The sequence below is a fragment of the Medicago sativa genome, chromosome 4 (genome assembly GCF_051527215.1).
Source record: "Medicago sativa cultivar Bolivia chromosome 4, Bolivia_mono, whole genome shotgun sequence".
Taxonomy (NCBI): domain Eukaryota; kingdom Viridiplantae; phylum Streptophyta; class Magnoliopsida; order Fabales; family Fabaceae; genus Medicago; species Medicago sativa.
Genome location: NC_140752.1, coordinates 67660811 through 67678508, shown reverse-complemented (window position 1 = coordinate 67678508; position 17698 = coordinate 67660811). Strand labels below are relative to the sequence as shown.

The 17698-nt window shown below is 35.1% G+C and overlaps 3 protein-coding genes across 7 annotated transcripts; 2 read left to right on the top strand and 1 right to left on the bottom strand.

Annotated features, from left to right (window-relative positions):
* Positions 1-347: 347 nt before the first annotated feature.
* Positions 348-2827, top strand: LOC146931030 (envelope glycoprotein). 2 transcript variants are annotated; one of them, XM_085702527.1, is made up of 3 exons: positions 348-547; positions 625-743; positions 2577-2827. In XM_085702527.1, the coding sequence occupies exons 1-3, from the start codon at positions 420-422 to the stop codon at positions 2594-2596; spliced, it is 267 nt and encodes an 88-aa protein (XP_085558653.1). In that variant the 5' UTR covers positions 348-419; the 3' UTR covers positions 2597-2827. The 2 variants fall into 2 exon arrangements, with proteins under 2 accessions (XP_085558653.1, XP_085558652.1); XM_085702526.1 differs by lacking the exon at positions 2577-2827 and adding an exon at positions 2145-2509 and having other exon boundaries at positions 349-547.
* Positions 2828-5154: 2327 nt separating this feature from the next.
* On the top strand, positions 5155-8244 carry LOC146931029 (uncharacterized protein At1g01500-like). Of its 4 annotated transcripts, none has more exons than XM_085702523.1 (3): positions 5155-5472; positions 6241-7008; positions 7715-8244. In XM_085702523.1, the coding sequence occupies exons 2-3, from the start codon at positions 6304-6306 to the stop codon at positions 7940-7942; spliced, it is 933 nt and encodes a 310-aa protein (XP_085558649.1). In that variant the 5' UTR covers positions 5155-5472; positions 6241-6303; the 3' UTR covers positions 7943-8244. The 4 variants fall into 4 exon arrangements, with proteins under 4 accessions (XP_085558649.1, XP_085558648.1, XP_085558650.1 ...); XM_085702522.1 differs by having other exon boundaries at positions 5155-5570; XM_085702524.1 differs by lacking the exon at positions 5155-5472 and adding an exon at positions 5611-5865.
* Positions 8245-10770: 2526 nt separating this feature from the next.
* Positions 10771-14667, bottom strand: LOC146931028 (BTB/POZ domain-containing protein At1g63850-like). The gene is made up of 2 exons (XM_085702519.1): positions 13350-14667; positions 10771-11321 (listed from the first exon to the last, which is right to left on the bottom strand). Exons 1-2 carry the CDS (start codon positions 14547-14549, stop codon positions 11037-11039), a joined length of 1485 nt encoding a protein of 494 aa, XP_085558645.1. The 5' UTR covers positions 14550-14667; the 3' UTR covers positions 10771-11036.
* Between the last annotated feature and the right edge of the window lie 3031 nt (positions 14668-17698).

The window sequence follows — 17698 nt, the reverse complement described above, 5'->3', positions numbered from 1 at the left end:
ATTTTCTATTTAAATAGTATTATCCTAGTCTTTTTTTATTTGGCACGTAACCGATGACTCCTATTTCCTTAAAAAAAACGAATGACTCCTATTTGTGCTCGTGAATAGTAGTAAAGATCCCTAGTCTTTTCTTATTTATTGTTTGATATGTTTTCATCCCTACTCATTTATCTACCTTTTCGAAAACATCCTTAGTTTAGTACTCTTTTCGTTATAAAATATAAACAAAAGTGAGTTAAAAAAAAAATTACTCACTTTTACTTATATTTTGCAACGGAAGGACCGATGGAGTAAGTCGTAATGTTAGATATTGGGCTTTTAAAAAAAAAACGATAAAATGGGTCAGCCCATAGTTGAGTTTAGGGTTCAAGCTAGGATCTAGCGGTGTTTGCTGTTCGAATCAGTAACCTTCTTCGGCAATGGCTTCTTCCTTCTGTAAATCAGCGGCAAGAGTGGCTTCCACTTCCTTCGCGAATCGTTCTAGAACCTTCGCTCAAAAACCTTCCATTCCGCTTCTGTTTTCTTCTCAAGCTCCTCGTGTTTCAAGGTAGAACAACGCATTTTTCAGCTGTGATCATGGAAATGAATTTTGAACTGGTGTTAATAACGTGTTTATTTTTGAAGGATTTTATCGGTTGTTGGAAGTGTTGAATCATTGATGCCTCTTCATACTGCCATTGCTGATGCTAGACTCACTTCTAATATAGCTTCCAATTCCACTTGCTGGAGCATGCTTTCACAAGGTACTGATTCTTATTAGGTTCTTTTTTATTCATTGTGACTACATTTTTTTTTAATTGTTAATTTTTCATGCATTTACATGTGTATGATATATAAGGTTTATGGACTTGAATCATTAGTTTACATAATTTAAAGATTATGTATTGTTATGGCTGTTTCAGTAATTGATTGTCTAGGTTTTGCAATTATTGTTGATGATTAAGTTGAATTCCCTTGAAAACTTTTTCTATATATGGTGCACTTTATTTTCTGAGTGATTATATAAGCTGTTTTAGAAGTTATTGATTAGAGATTAGAGATGAGAGGGGTAGTCTTTGATTTGGTTGAATATGCATCAGACGAGGATGAGCTTCATTAGATAGACATGAATATATGATGAGTTAAAGGAATGTGTAGAATTAAGATAAAGAGGTGAAACTTAGAAAACTCACCTCAGTTCTGCTCTTCTTCTTAAGCTGTTGGATTTTCAAAATCCATTATTTTGGTTAGTGCTGATAATTTCTAATTAGTCTTTCCACCACAAAATCTATTCCATCTCGAAACTAATTTCTAGCCGCGGATAATATTGCTTCATTGGCATTCATTAGCATTCTTACAGGGTGTTTAGTACCTATAAAACTTTGAGATTGCCATCTTTGTTATGAAAATTCAAGTAATTCAAATTTGATTCTTGAACGTGAAAGTTTCTATTGCTTTGCTGCTTCAAAGTGTGTGTCTGTACTAATTGGTGTCCAAAAGTGACAACTCAATAAAAATGGATGTGGATTGCTATGTACCTAGAGCCAACTAGACTGCTTCATGAATCCCTCAATGGTATTATCCTTTGTTTGGAGAGATTTGGGAGTTTACCCAAATCCTAAAAGTTTATATGGGAGACAATATGAGAAAATTTCAATCTTTTTCAACAAGGTTGTTTTGGGATTGGATGTAAGCAATCTGGTAGACAAATAGTGTTACATGTGTGTACTTAACATTCTACATTAGCATTTCTGTTATCTTGCATTAAGACCAGCTTGATGAATGGGTTATTTGTTACTTTGAGGACCAACATGTATAAACGCACTTTTTCAAACACCAAATGCAACAGAAGTTGCCAGTCAGAGAACCAAATTGTATAGCAACCTTAATTTAAAACATAATATGGGACACACTGGAATAAGGAGTCTTGTCATTCTGAATCCTACATTCCAATTATTTGTTGACGTTGATCATTATAAAATGTAGGGAGTCAATAATCTAGGTTATTTTATTTACTGGTGTGAACACTGAAAATACTAAGGTACCGAATTCCTCTATTGCAGTAATATAATATCGCTTTCAGATGGGCAACCGATATGGTAATTAGTAATTACCTTTTTCTTCTTTATGCTCATCCTGATATCTTCTTTTACTTTGTTGTATAGGACTTGAAAAAACATTGTGACAGGCTTGCTGGATCTATTCAAGATGAATGAGGAATGAAAAAGAGAAAAAAAATGAAAAACTGTTTTTTTCTTTTCTGTCTCACCCTTGGAGGAAAAATAACTTCACAGTTGAAATTTTGGTCACTGTATTGTGCGCCAACTGTAAACTTGTATGATTCATTTCCTTATTTTCTTGAAAGAATATGACCAACTTGCTTGATAATCACCCTCAAATTTTCAGTCCTGAAGTCTAAGTTCTAACAAGTCAATTCTATTGTCATATAGATTAACTTAAGTTCTAGTAAATCTTAAGTTCCTTGTTGGTGTTTATAATTGATGGAAAGATTAATTTTTGAGTTCTTATACTTAATTCCTCCAGATTTAACTTCCTCTTGCTGATTGTAATCCATATTTTTCGTTGGTTTGTACTAGACTTTGCAGTTCCCCGGTGACAAAGACTAAAGAATTCCATAATTTCAATCCTTGCTGGGTTGCATTATAGAGTTAATGTTGGTTAACATGTTAAAATTGGCCTATTTTCCTTATGGCTGTCACATTACATTATTTGGATTCCCATCATTCAGTATCACAGACTCATCTAAATACTATTGTTGCTCTTAGTAATTTAAACCTCTCATCAATTTTCTGAACATTGTGAAATAAGAAAATTCATTATTCTCAAATTTATGATTCGCCTTTCAGTTTCACCTCTTAGTCTTTTGAATTCTGGATAATTATATGCTTGAAAACAATGCCTAGTAGGAACCTTGTTTAACCCCGGATGTCATAAGTTACTCAGAGGCATGGTAGACAAACTCTCGATCTGGACCGTAGAATCGTACGGTTCCACGATCTTGCCTGACCTCTTCGTGCTCATAGGTGGCCGGAATCGGAAAATGGTAAGAACGGCTTGGATCGCCGCGCAAAGCCGTGGACGCGGTGGTAACGTAGATCCAGCCGAGTTAGGTTGGAAACCCAGAAAACCGGGTTCGCGGGTCGTTTTGCGACCCGACTAGTGTTTCGTTTTCCAAAAATACGGGTATACCGGGTCGGGTTCGTGACCCGGTTAGCCAAAAAAAGTATTTTTCCAATCAGAAAGTCAGAAAAAACGTTTTTCACCCTCTTAATCTCTTAAACGGGTTCAAATCCTATCATTAAACCCATTGATTATTGAATATCTTCCCAATACAGCCACTATCAATAATTAGGGAAATTTTCCAATAAACCCATAAATCATGGAACCTTACCAATGCAATTTCCATATTCATAGCACCCAACTTCCTCTCTTACGTTCCTTATTTAATCAGTCTTCTACCAATTACTTCTGCAGACAACAATCCTTCATTCTTACTTTCAAAAAAAAAAAAAATTATGTTGCTTGAGTTTTATTTAAAGTTTTTTTTTTCTATCAAGTTATGTTGCTTCATATGAGTATGTATGAATTTATATGCACTATATATGAATTTTTAAATTTGGTAGGATCTTACGATCCGTGTTACGATCCCCCGATTCACGATCTCATGGGTCCTTCCCGATCTTACTTAGGATCTCGAGTTTGTCTACCATGCTCAGAGGAACTTTTGTGAAAAATAAAGATATCTATTTGGCATATTTGGTTATGAGTAGTGCTGGTAATGTATTATCTTATTGATTGAAATGTAAATGATCCACACTAATTTACTCGTAATTTTTGTATGACTTTTAATGAAAAGTTGAGGATGTGTTGAAAAACGTAGGATAGAAAGTGTGATGTTAGTCTTGACCTAAAAAAAAAAAAAAAGTGTGCTGTTAGTATTTCTCCTCTGTTTAGTTTCATTTTTACTTTGATAATATATCAATTCATTAGTCAGATTTCAATACATTGTCGGGACAACATCAAGCCTTCTGCTAGCTTGATGGGTGCGATGCACCAATGATTTGTTTGGCTCAAATTTGAGAACTAGTTTTCAAATAATCATCATCAATGATTTTTTTTTTTGTTTGGAAAGTAACAAACTCATCATCTCGTCAGTGGTTTTAATACAAGGAATGCTATAATTTGTTTTTTTTTTTACTAACTAGCATAAAACCGAGATACTTTTCCTAACGAATGAGCAACTCGATTGACTTGTCTCTCTATAAAATCAACCCTCCAGCTGTGTTTAACATTAATATAGTCTCTACTCTATTAATCCTGGTTCAAACTCATTTATAGCCGCCGTCAGTCTCAAAACCACATACTCCAGTCACATATTGTCCTCCTACTCTATAAAACTATCACTTTAGCTTCCTTTGTTAATGGAATCTTAGATGCCCAACAAGTCTTTGCTGCTAATGACCCTCCTTCTTCTACTCTAATCCATAAGCTTGCTCCATATTTTCCTTCAGGTTCAAAGATAGCTGCATCAATTGTACTACATGACAAGTACCGTTGTGTTGGTTTTCTCAGATTTTATTATGATATTGATAATAAAGTAATATAAAACGAGACAATAAATGCGAAATTTATATATAACCTACTAAATGCAAAGTTTTGGATATATAATATAATGTCTTTACCAACTGAGTTATACTCACAAGAGACAAGACACTAATAGCATGTTTGTTTTAGCGGTGGATTTTTCATTTCAGCGGTGGAAAACCACGTCGGAGGAGAAGCTTGCTTTTGCAGCCTCTTTAAATCACATTGAAAAATTCCTCGGGACGTGCAAATGATGCTCCAACCGTGAATCCAAACACATGCTAAATCTATATTTTACTTTGACATTTTTTTTTTGAGGGAACGACAAATATATTTAAACATATTTTAAAAATATTTTAATATTTTCAAAGATTTAAGATATTTTGATTAAAACAATTATAAATTAAAAACTTAGGACATTCCTACATTTTTTTTTAATGAAACAGATAGGACAGAGTGTGTCATCATTAATTAGTTAATAAATAAAATTAAATAAAAAAGTCACACATATTTATTTTCTTTGACAAAAAAGTCACACATATATGATGCACATCTTTTGGTATGAATTCCAATCTTGCAAGTAATCGATCCCCTTATACAGCAAACAGAAAACCCCAACATAACATTTCAGTTTTCAATTCAACCAACAATTTCACACTCTCCTTTTCTTCCTCTAATTAATTCACACACAAAACTTTCCTCTCTTTTTCTTTCTCGTGGATAAGATCTTAAGAATAATATCAGATTCAAAGGGACCCACATCTTCCATTAAATTAAACAATATCCATCCACATCTTCTCTTACCACCTCAACATAACCGATAACAACCTATGTTTTGATTCATCCCAAGATTGCAAGATTTGTTCTTTAAGCTTCAATAGATTCTGGGTGTGTGTCAAAAAGCATCATTTTGTTTACTTTTATTGTTGTTTCCACATAACAATAATCAAAATTTGATTTTTAATTTTGGCACAAGATATTTTGTGGTGAGTGCTTATAAATAATGTATTTTCATTTGAATTTTGCATTAGTTAATGGATGTGTTAGTGACGGTTTTTGTCGTATTGTTAATCACGCTGTTTGCATGTGTCGTGTTTCGCCGGCTGTTTTTTTTGTCTAAATCTATAGATTAGAAAGCAGATTCATTTTCTTTGCAAATTGATGTGAATTTCTTTTCAATGAAAATAAATTTTATTTATCAGATTTAGCCACCGAATAGTTGATATGTTATGTTGGAGGAGTTTCTAGATTCATCTTATCCTCTTTTTGTCTGTTTTTCAGGTCTGGAAATTGTTTCATTTTCTACTCATAACTTTATTATTCTTTTTAAATTTCCTTTAATTCTTATATTTCTTTGCGTTGCAAATTCATCTTGAATTTTGTTTTGCTTTATTGAATTGAATCCTGTATTATTTTTATCTGATTGAGTAAGGTTAGTTTAGTTTCTATCTCTTCAAAAGTATACGTGAGCTTTACTTAGTTTCTTAATTTTTTCTTATTTATGTGTTATTCTTTTTACTTTGTTTTATTCACAGATTTATTTGTGCTTTTATGTTGGTGGAATTATTTTCTTTTGTTAGATTTAATTTAATCCTTTTCAACCTTTTTGATTTTCTTATGTAAATTGAGCTGAATTAGTTAACTTTGTTGTTGCAGTGGATTAGTGTTGCAATTGAAATGAATGAATTTGAATGAGAAAGAAAGTAGAACTGTCTCGCGATGGAGAATTCGTATAAGGTTAATGGAAATGGACCAAGTGAAAATGGATACTCTATTGCTAGGCACACGCACTCATATCAACCCTCGATAAAGGGTTCGTTACCGTGGTTAGACATAAGGGTGTTTTATGTAAGGGTTTGCAAGTGTGAGCTTGATAATTCCACTCCTGAGATTCTCACACTTAATCATGTTCCTTTAAATCCTGATACCCTTCTTGAAGTTAATGGTGTTCGGAGTAGTTTATATTCTGATGGGATTCCAACCCTTCTCAAAAGGGATAGGGTGGATAGAAAATCGGAAGAAGTTACGTTTGTAAGCACTGATAGTATAAGGATGAGTGGTAGTGTGAAGTTTGAGGTGTTTGATAAAGATAAGCTTCTTCTGTTTGGTACCTTAGAATTATGTAACAGCAATGGTGTTGTTAGAGAATCAAATTCTAATGGACAAAGTTGGAGCATGAAGTGTGAGTCGAATATAATTCCAGGCACAAAGTTCTTTAAGGAGAAGCAATTGTTGTTGCCGGACTCTACTCTTCCAACAATTGAGGTCTATATTGCCGGGTCCTTCTCTGGCACTCCGATCATCTTAACGAAGACCTTGCATCTTAGTTCTCAAAAAAGACATACAAGGAAGCCGGCGTTGAATGCAATTCCAGAGAATGATGCAAATGAAAATGGGAAAGGTCCTTCTGCGCTTGCTTTGCAGGTAATTAGTGCTCGTTGAATCATGCCTTTTCATGTGCTTATTTAAATTATCCTCTTTAACTATGTCAGTGCATCATCCTTGTTAACTTGTTGCTTGAATTTCCATGTGTGACTCCGTGTTGTCAAATTGCGGCACTATAGCGCTATGCCCTTTAGGGATTTGAACAAATCGCCACTGTTCTGCGATACACTATTCAATACAAAGTGTTCTTAAATAGTGGCGCTATGGCATTGTACTTTAGTGGAACTTGATCAAACTGTTATTTTCTGTGATATGCGATTGACAATACAGGTCTAGCGTTGCTTTAATTGGCTCAACGTAATTTTATGGAGTCGTTTGAATATGACATGGTTTGACTGATATGAGCATTTGTATCTGACTGATGTCACAACCTAGTAGGAGATGGAACATAATAAAACTATGATATAACTGTAAATTATCTTGGCTCTTTTTCTGAGGTTTCATTTTCTACTTAACTTTTCTTGCTCAATTCTGTATTGTGTTTGAGAAATAGCTATCCTCCGGCTCGAGAGCACATGCAGGCTGCAAATTAACGTCACACACTCCTGACGAGTGATGAAAATAGTTTCCTTGACAAGATTTTAAAAATTTATATTTATGACCAAACCAAATGGAAATCTTATGAAGAATCCATTTTCCCAACAAATTATAGATAATTCCTTATTATTTTATGTAAATGCTGCAGGCTCCAGATTACATGTATGACAAACATGATGATGAGGATTATCACGGCCTATACACAAGAACAGCATACGCTGACGGCGAAGATGGGGAACTTTCATGGTTTAACGCCGGTGTTAGGGTTGGTGTTGGTATTGGACTTAGTGTTTGTCTTGGAATCGGCATTGGAGTTGGCATACTCGTTAAATCATACCAAGGTGCCACCGGCCAATTCAGAAGACGGCTATTCTAAGTTACTTAAGCTCTCTTCTTTTTGTCTATTATCTCCCTCTTGATCCAAAAACAGCTAACCTTAGTTCGGCCATCTTTATCTTGGCCCAAAGACAACATGTTAATGTCTTGTTCATCGAGTGCAAAAGATATATATTATATAGTTTTGGCTTGTTTACTGTATGTAATATAGTTTATTTTTTGTGACATTATTTACTAGTAATGATGTTGAGTGAAGCATGAAGAAGTTTTTGATTATATTCCCCTACTTATTGAGGTGGTAATAAATGATTTAAGGGGGCTTGGTCTTGATTCTTACAGTAATCACAAGGTACCATTAGTCTCTCCACCATGATTTTCTCAGTTTCTTTGCCTTTTCTCAGACAAAAAATGTTTCATTTACACCATGATCAACATTTATAAAGTAAGGGGTCCCGTAATAATTTATCTCAGTTACTATGGCTTTGTCAGACAAAAATGTATCATTTATTACATCATCTTTTATTTTCTTAAACTTGCACTCATAACTTTACACCTTAAGAAGAAAAAGGAAAAGGAGATTTTTTTTTGAATAAAAAAGGAAAAGGAGATTTGATCATCCATGTGTGGTGTTTGGGATATATATGGTTAAAAGAAGAAAGGGTTGTGGAAAAAAGCAGGGTTCTTTTTCACTTTCACCTGCATTTGGGGTGGGGGGTGGCGTGTATCCACAAGTACAATCTTAAAAAAGATGGAAAGAAAATAAATTGATTTTTGCATTTTCTTCTTGACAAGTTGAGATGAATTTTTATTTTTTGGAGTAAAAGTTAAGATGGATGTATGGATACATGATCAGACGTTTTAAAATGGGTTCTTTTCCCTTAAACTTCAATTTGATCAAATAAACTACAATTTGTTATCATTTTTATAGTGTCTTCAAATATAAATCAGTTAGATTTGAATTTCAGTTTAGCTGACAATTAAATTTGACACAATCATCCAAACACCGCTCCCACCACAATTATGTACTTATTTTTTGTTTTGGTGGTGGCCTTGTATATATTATGCATTGTCTCTATCAACTGAGTTAAGCTTACGACGACAATTATGTACTTGTGTGTAAGAGGTCTATGATTCGATCTCTCCGACTATTATTATTTTAAAACAAAATAATAAACTAATTATCAACTTATCTTTATTTAATTTTTTTTTGAAATATACGACCCTTTATTAAAAAAAACTGTTTCAGGTAACATTTGCCTTTCATTTTCGTTATTCGATAATGGTGTAAGAATAGTGGATATTTTTTCCACGCTTGAGCTTGATTTAAGTAGAGTGACCAATCTTCACAAAATAAACATGTTGATTGGCTATGCAGATACAAACGTCCCACCTTACCTCCTAATTGAATTTGAATACACCCTGTTTTTTGTAACAAACTTTTTCATTTTGGGTGGTCACTGGTCAACAATCTCAACTTTTCAAAAATGTATTTTTTTGACGATATTAAATAGTCTAAAAGTTAACTATTGTAAGGCAAAATGATTAGAAGCTAACTTCCGAAAGTGGAGGTGTATGTTAGAAACAACAGGAAGTGCTAATGGTTGACAAGGTTTCAAACTTAAGTACTAGAATTTTAAAGTTTAGGAAATTTTACCCTATACCCCGACACATGTACTTTCACCCCTACAAATCTTTTAAAATTCCATTTTTGCCCTCTTTGTTATTTAACCTTTTACACATTAATTTTACACCTCACTTTCAACATTTGTCATTTAGGATGAGTTCACCCCCATATGATATTCTTGTATGTACGATTTATTCCTTCTATAATACCGTTTCGAAAATTTTCTGAAACCTCCTGTAATACGTTTCCCATATGTTTTTGGAAAACTCATCATTACTTTCCTGAAATTTGGTACCGGAAAGTTTTGCATATCCCTTCCGAAAATTGTCAAACGAAACCTTGTAGTAATATAGTGTTCCGGTGTACATTTTCTTTAAAGTTATTTTTTAATTCCTTCCTATCAATGATTTATTCATAGAAAAGGTGTAAATGTCAAAGTGTTTTTTTTGAGGAAAAATGTCAAAGTGTTTTGTTTGTGCGTAAACTAGTAAATGTATAATAGAATTAAAAAAAATTGAGTAAAAAAAGTAGAACTTAAAAAAAAAAACGTGATTGAACTGGAATTCTGCACCAATTCCAAGAAGAATCAACCTTTTGGTTTTGCACGCGTTTTTCGGGATATTTACCGGAAGGTTTTGATGAACACAATTCGGTGAACGATTCCGGGAACAAGATTTAGGACTGAACGCTTTCGTGAAACGCCTATGTGAATAGGTTTCCGGCAACCATTCCCGGACAACATCATTCCACCAAATCGACGTTTCCACAAAAACTATTTCGGTAAACCTTGAAAACCCAAATCTCAAACCTCGACCAATGATTCGATAAACAATAAAGAGAACAAACACAGGTAAAATTTTCAAGAGAAAGACCAAGGAAACGTTTTCGGCAAATATTACTTACTGATTTTTGGGAGCGTTTTTCCAATCAGGAGGATTTAGGCGTTTATCAAGGTGTTAGTTTTTTTTTTTTCCAGAAAATGGTGGGGTGAATGGGTAAAGGGTAAATTTGGTAGTTTGTGTCAAATGTTGGGGTCAAGGTATAAATGTAGGGGTGTGGGGTATAACTTCCTAAAGTTTAATCATGTTTAGAACATGTGAACAATCCAAACCATTAAAATCTATAAACTTAATTCATTATAAAAACAAAATGCTCTTCATTTCACATTGTGAACTTGATAAATTTGAAACCTTTCGGTGGAATGAACTATTCATAAAATGTCAAAAGTTTAAATCGAGAAATGATTTATCCTTGAGAGAACCAAAGCTTGTATTTTCATTTTGACCTAAAACTTGCTAAGCACCATGTCAACATCCGAGAAATACATGCAACTAAAATATTGCATTCCAAGGAACTTAGTAGCCACACCGACAAGGCGCAACCACTGACCACAGGATAAGGTCCGAGTATCTTGATTACAGTTATCTGTACAATGTTAAACTTCAACTTTCTGAACACAGTATATACAATCTGCACAGTATGACAAGCCAGCCAACAAAGGTCCAGGAGATCACACATCTGATTGATCACAGAGAGAATCTAGTTTGAAGGGATGAGCTGCACGCCGGAACCAGGTGTTGAACGCTGTCACCAAATGAGGACAATCTTCAACATTTCGGGTCGAAAAACTGAGGCACTTCTGCAGCAATGCTTGAGCATCTGACATGGGCAGAGTGGAGATGATTCGCAGAAATGTTTCTTCCAGCTCTAGATATAACGATTTGTTGCTAGCGGGTGAAAAGTCTTTGCAAACAACCAAAACAGGAAGCCAGTCTTCCACGAGTTTCCTTCTCACCTGAATTGAGTAGAGAAGAATTTGTCTAAGCACTTCAACATTGTCTAAAGCATGAATACTTGGTACTATGGTGCTGATGAATATGCACCCGTTAAAATGAAACAAATAAAATGTATGGCTGGATAAAATTGCGTCAAATTGAAAATAGTCATCTTAGGAAATTTAACAAGACACTGCCGAATGGCATGCAATTAACATGATAAAAAATATATCAAATATCAAATGAAAGGAAACATCGAAATTAGGCAAAGTACAAATTCGACTGCTTTGGGTTGCAACCAAGTTAAACGAAAAAAACTCTTGATGCACTTCATATCAAATGAAGTAATATTGCTTAAATAGATCTCGTCTGAGATCACTCAAAAGTTAAAACAACCAGGCCATAGGCGCTTTGGTATTTTTTAAGGCACCCAGGAAAACAGTCAATATTCATTCTATTTTGCATTAATTTGCTATTTATTTAATTAATATAGTCAGCAAAAGATTCATAATAAAAACAGTGATGCTAATTATTAAGAAGCAAATATATACCGGAAAACACTAACGCTGTCTTGTCTTTTTAATAAAGGTTGGTCAAATAGTCCAATCCGTATTTGACGGAAACATGGGAGTATGGGTGAAAAAATAACCAACCACAAAACTTTCATATACTTTTGCGATGCTTTATGTCATAACAAAGAGCACTCCCCATGAAAAAAAAAAAAAGATTAAATGCCTAAATTGTTTAAGTCAAAGACAATTTGTAAAACAAGGTTTCACATAATCATATTTGAATGTTTTGAAACATCAATAATTTTCTCAGCTTGACTAGAAAGCATATTGGGAAAAAATGATGAAAGACTTCAAATGTGAGTTTGGCGGAAGTGAACATGATTACAAAAAAATAAACTTATTATAAACCAAAATTGCATTAAATCTTGAGCAAGTTGTTAGTTTTGTATTAAGTTTTGTACATCCATAGTTTTTAAGAAAAACATTTAAACAAAAATCATTTCATCTTGGTGCAAAGACGAAACAATTTTTGCAAAAATCAATCATAATCATTTTTCTAAACACGCATCCAATCAGCAGCGGAGCTTCTCAAAGACAAAAGGGGGGCCATGTCATCTCTAAAAAAATAGTTTTAAGGGGACATCTCCAAACTTTTGATATATATATATATATATACATACTACTATGCGATATGCAAATCACATTGTGCACCTCGTCGCAGGGGATAAGAGTAGTTGTTACACTATTAAGCGCGCGGGTTCGAAACTTGGGTATGTATTTTTTGTATCTCCGTTAATCTTTCTTGATCAAGATAACAAAATAAAGGCTCAAAATGGAATATATCGGACTCGAACCCGGTATCTCTCATTAAAATAAAGAGACCAAAACATTGCGTCTACATTAATTACTTATCAATATATGTACAAATAAATAAATTATATGTATATTTTTTGCCCCCTCAAAAAAATGACGTCAAGCGCCGCCACCGATTAATCAATTGCATTAATCAGATCAATGTAACCTTTGAAGTTTCAAACAAAAAAGACCAAAAAGGGAAAAATTAACTAATTCTCAACAATTAAAACTAATAAGCTAAGACCACATTGCAATTAGGAAGTTAGAGGTGCTGAACTAAACCCTTATTGAAGGGTTTCAGACCTAGTTGCCATTAGTTTAACATACACCATAAAAGAGCTTCTCAACTGAAATATCTATCAAGCTCTTGGCCTACACAAAATCCCTTATAAGTTTATTGGTACTTAAATATAACTTAAACGAGAAACTTATCAAATTCTTTCTTAATATGGCATTCGAAATCCACATTCACCATGCAAAGACACACACTAGATAGTAATTTGGTAACACCGACACTTCAAATTGAACGTGTGTCTGGTATTTGACACCACGACTCGACATCCACCCATGTAATTACATTCGATCACTACCATTTTCATAAAATGTCTAAATGTCCATGCTTCATATATACTACAATAGCATACTGTGGCAAAAAAGGAAAGGTTAACAGGTAGATGTTACCTGAGTAGAAGCTACAATGGTGCCAGCACAAACAGCATGAGCAAGCTTAGAAGTACACCTAAGAATAACAGCAGGAAGACCGGGAACGATATTCCTCCACGCATCATCCCTAAACGCCTTCTTCAAATCACCCGTAAAAGCTTCTTGCTCGCTCCATTCTCGCACGGCTGCATCTGCAACCCTAAGCTCGATCATCCTCTCCACAAGCCACAACAAATGCTTCCCAACAGTAGAAGCCTTATGCAAATTCACCCTCTGCATTGCTTCAGTTTCATTTTCATTATGATCCCCTCTAACAACCGGACTCGAATAATCCTCCAATGATTGCTTCACCGTTTTCAAACTCCCCCTAAACGCTTTCTCCAAAACCCTCTTCACTGTTTCCCTTGAAGATACATCCCTTAATATCTTCCCTACAAACGCTTTCACGAATGCAGTGTTCCCGTAATTGTTCATCGCCGATGAAATTAAACCTTCCAGCATTTCTTCACAAGCATTTTCTCCTACAGGTGAAACCCTAGCTAGGAGTTCCTTTGATTCTTCTTCGCTTAGAAATGGAATTAGGTTCACGACTCTGTTTTCTTCTTCCTCCGTCCACGGCACCGCTTCGAGGTAACGCACACACCACCGGACACAGTCTTCGAAAAGCAATTCAAGCGCCACCGGAAGCAGATCAAGCGCGGTGGAAGCGTTTTCCACCGCGTTTGTGAAATCGTTTGTGTAAAGAAGCTCAAGGACGGTGAGATGATTCTGGATTGAACCTGGAGAAGGTGGAACACCGAGATTGAGACGGAAGAGTTCGTGATCGGTGATTTGCTCCGGTGAAGATTGAGGATGGACGTTGTTGATCCATCGGTCGGATAAGAGAGCGGAGAAGTACTTCGCGCGGCGGAGGATGTCGGAGTGGAGGTAGACATGGAGGTCAGAGATTGGCGCGGAGTCGACGGAGATGGAGGAGGGAAATTCCGGCGGGGTGATGGTGTCGGTGAAGAGACGGAGGATGACGTCTGCGGTGGAGGAATCGTTGAATAAGAAGGTGGAGCTGTCGCCGGCGGTGGTGGTCGGAGAGCGACGGTGGTGGTTTTGGTTTATGTCGAAGAATGATGAGTTGGCGATTGCGGCGGTGGAGGAAATGCGAGTGGTGGTGGTGACGGTGGTGGTGCGTTGTCTCTTTCTAAGAATGCCGGCGGTGGGAATCATTTCTGGGGAAATGGGAAGGAAATTTGAGGGAAATGAATGGAATTGGAAGGGAAGGAAATGGAGAAGATTTTTGTGTGTTTTGGGAGAGATGAAATTAGATCAATGGGGGATATGATGTAACTGTTTCTTTCGTTTATGTAATTAAATCCTTTTTTGAGCTATGTGGATAAGGTCGAACTATGAAATATATCTATATTCCACCTTGTCAAAGAAAATGAAATATCCTCTCAAAAAAAAAAAAAATGAAATATATCCTAAAAATATAAAAATAAAAATAAGTATGAAATATAATTGCAACGGGAATGAAAAGGAACACAAAGAAAACAGTAGAGGAAAATGTGATCAAATAATGTGAAGGAAAACAAAATTAGAAGAAAAGTAAAACAAAGTGAGAAATAAGAAAGAAGAAGCAATCTAGTTTCGCCATCGGCCCTCGGCGCTCCATAACTTCGCCGCCATCTTAGCTCAGTCGGTCCCAACCAAACGATGAATGCGACATTTTCTACAACTTGTTATGTATCTTTGATCTTTTCCTTTATTTCTTTCTTGGGTATTTGCCTTTGTGGCGCCGCACAATTTCCTGCGTTCAAGTCAGCGTTGGTGTGACTGACATAATCAACAATTCATCTTCCCCACCACGCTACGAGAGAGGGACAAGTACTTGGACATGCGACTCTATGGTAAAGTTTTTCAAACGAAATTATTGAGATATCCACGTGGTGTAACTCAAGCACTTGATCTATCACAAAGTTTACAATTAAAGTCATCGTGAAACTCCCGTCAAAAGGTTGGAGGGACTGATACTCACCTAACTATTATTGAGTGTTATTTTTTTCGATGTTATATTTTTTTTTTTTTTTTAGATAATTTCTTTTCTTATTTTTGTTAATTTGCTTCTGATCTCATCAATCAGATTAATCCTTGAAGAATAAACCCATCGATTTGGTTTCTCTCAATTTTTCTAGGTTTACTCTTAGACATTAGTGCTGTTGTCCCACAATTTACAAGTTCGTTCAATTCATTCCTTATTTGTTTCTTATACTTCATGTTTGTTGAGAAGTGGAAATAGTTAAGTTGTTAATAGGTCTGTTTGGATATGTGCTCATCAACATGTTCTTTCTGGCTCTCACAAAAAATGTCTACCACATTTTGATTTATTCCTCACTCAAGACTGGAAGAATATAACTAAATATTAGCATCTAATTATCCTGAGGTGTCTAATCTTTAATGATGGTATATTTCTTTGGTATAGTTTTCAATTTTTTAGCTACGCTAATTTTATAACTTGCTTACATATTTTGTTTTTTTTTATCGCATCATGTTTTGGTTTTTTTTTGAAGAATGCATCATGTTTTGTTTGTCAATTGAATATCCCGTTGGTTTTTTTTTTATTTAGTTTCTTTTTTGATTGGCCAAAGGAAACTGAGCAACCACATCCATGCCACCCATATGGGTGGTATAAATGGGTCTCACATAATACATTATATTACTTTACACTTCCCAATTATTTAAACCACTCAACTACATTTTTTAAATATCCATACCACTCCTCCCTCCAAAACTCTAAAATAAGTCTCACTTATCTTACAATATACTATTAATTAAAAGAAATAAAACTCAAAAGTATTACAAAATCTGTACAAAATCTGACAATTACAGGAAAATGAACGTAGTAATGCATTGCTACCATGGATAGTTTAACTACTCAATTCCAAAGCCAATTATCCATGATATTATGACACGAGAGCATTGGTTAGTTGGATACCACCCATATGGACAGGCGATGTCTATGCTCTAATAGTAGCTGCTTGTATCTTTCTTCTTTCTTCTTCAAAAAAAGTAACTGCTTGTATCTAGCCTCCGTTACTAACGATACAGAGTTAGGTTGTGGTGGGGGGATCTCCAAGTTTATTTTCCACATGTTCGTTCCATCTCTTTTTATGTTCATTTCCTCAATTACAAGTTCAAAGAAATCTAAAGTGGGATGGTTATGGGTGAAGAGTTATGCTTATGGATTAAAACAACGAGTGTTTTGAATATCTTTTACTGGTTGTAGATTTGAAATACATGCAAGTATGGTATTGATTGAAATATAAATTTTCCATGTTAAAGAAATGAGAAATGCTATTATTAGTGAAAAATATGTTAGCGAAAGTTTCACGACACATGTGAAATGTTTTTATTGCATGATTATTGTTGACCCCGCTTGTTATCCACCCACCACACCCATGTATTCCGCTAGCAATAAATTTGGTCAAAGTTTTTTTTTTGAGTAAACCCTCATTAGGGTTCCTGAAAGTTCACCTCGCTATCAGCCACATCCTTGGATCAATTAAACAAACCAAAAACTCCCCCAATGTATGTTCCGTTAGTCAAATGCATCCAAATCGTTAACTGGACGTTAAGTGTGATTGGAGAGGGACCTGAATGAATGTAATATCCCTCCATCTTCTGGAAAAAATTAACAAGTTCATACCCTCCATCTCAAAACATTCCAAAAGACAAAAATAAGTTCTTTTCAATCATTATCTCTGCTCTATCAACCATCAAGTCTGTTATCTCTTAATTATCGGCTTAATAATTGTTCTCTATTCTTTTGCAGGAAACAAATGCCTAAACTTGGGTAATAACACACCTCCCTACATGCAACAGGTTGCATGAAGAAGTGAGCAAAATCTAAAACGTCATTGAGGGTATTGAAGTCAATGTAAGCTCTAGAGAATGATGATGACGACGATGGATGGTTGTGGCTGAATGAAAGAAAGAAAGAGAGTAAGAAAATTGAATTGACTTAAATTGAGCAACAAGAAGAATAGAATTAGTAAAAGTATGTACCTGGTGATTTTGGGAGGATGGAAAGAGAGCCAATTGTAACGACCAGCGAAGGAAGAGTCAATTAAGGGCATAAGAGAGTCTTGTGTAATTGTTGGAGGCAAGTGCCGAATCACCACCTTCATACGATCCGACATCACCCTACTTCGATTCAACTCAATTATTGGATTGGATCACATCTCTGCTGCTTCTCAATTTCGATGGAAACATTCAATCAGAAATTATAAATAAATTAAATTGAAATTGTGTGCCCTAATTTCACCCAACTTGCCGTAACCACTACAGGAGAGGAACAAGAGTGCTGTTTGTATTTTGAG

Bases quoted from the DNA above. Each gene is read 5' to 3' on its own strand.
- LOC146931030 (XM_085702527.1), top strand. From the start codon at position 420: ATGGCTTCTTCCTTCTGTAAATCAGCGGCAAGAGTGGCTTCCACTTCC. The intron at 548-624 runs GTAGAACAACGC...TTATTTTTGAAG, and splicing joins CAAGCTCCTCGTGTTTCAAG to GATTTTATCGGTTGTTGGAA. The intron at 744-2,576 runs GTACTGATTCTT...GGTTTGTACTAG, and splicing joins CTGGAGCATGCTTTCACAAG to ACTTTGCAGTTCCCCGGTGA.
- LOC146931029 (XM_085702523.1), top strand. From the start codon at position 6,304: ATGGAGAATTCGTATAAGGTTAATGGAAATGGACCAAGTGAAAATGGA. The intron at 7,009-7,714 runs GTAATTAGTGCT...TAAATGCTGCAG, and splicing joins CTTCTGCGCTTGCTTTGCAG to GCTCCAGATTACATGTATGA.
- LOC146931028 (XM_085702519.1), bottom strand. From the start codon at position 14,549: ATGATTCCCACCGCCGGCATTCTTAGAAAGAGACAACGCACCACCACC. The intron at 11,322-13,349 runs GTAACATCTACC...TACTCAATTCAG, and splicing joins CCATTGTAGCTTCTACTCAG to GTGAGAAGGAAACTCGTGGA.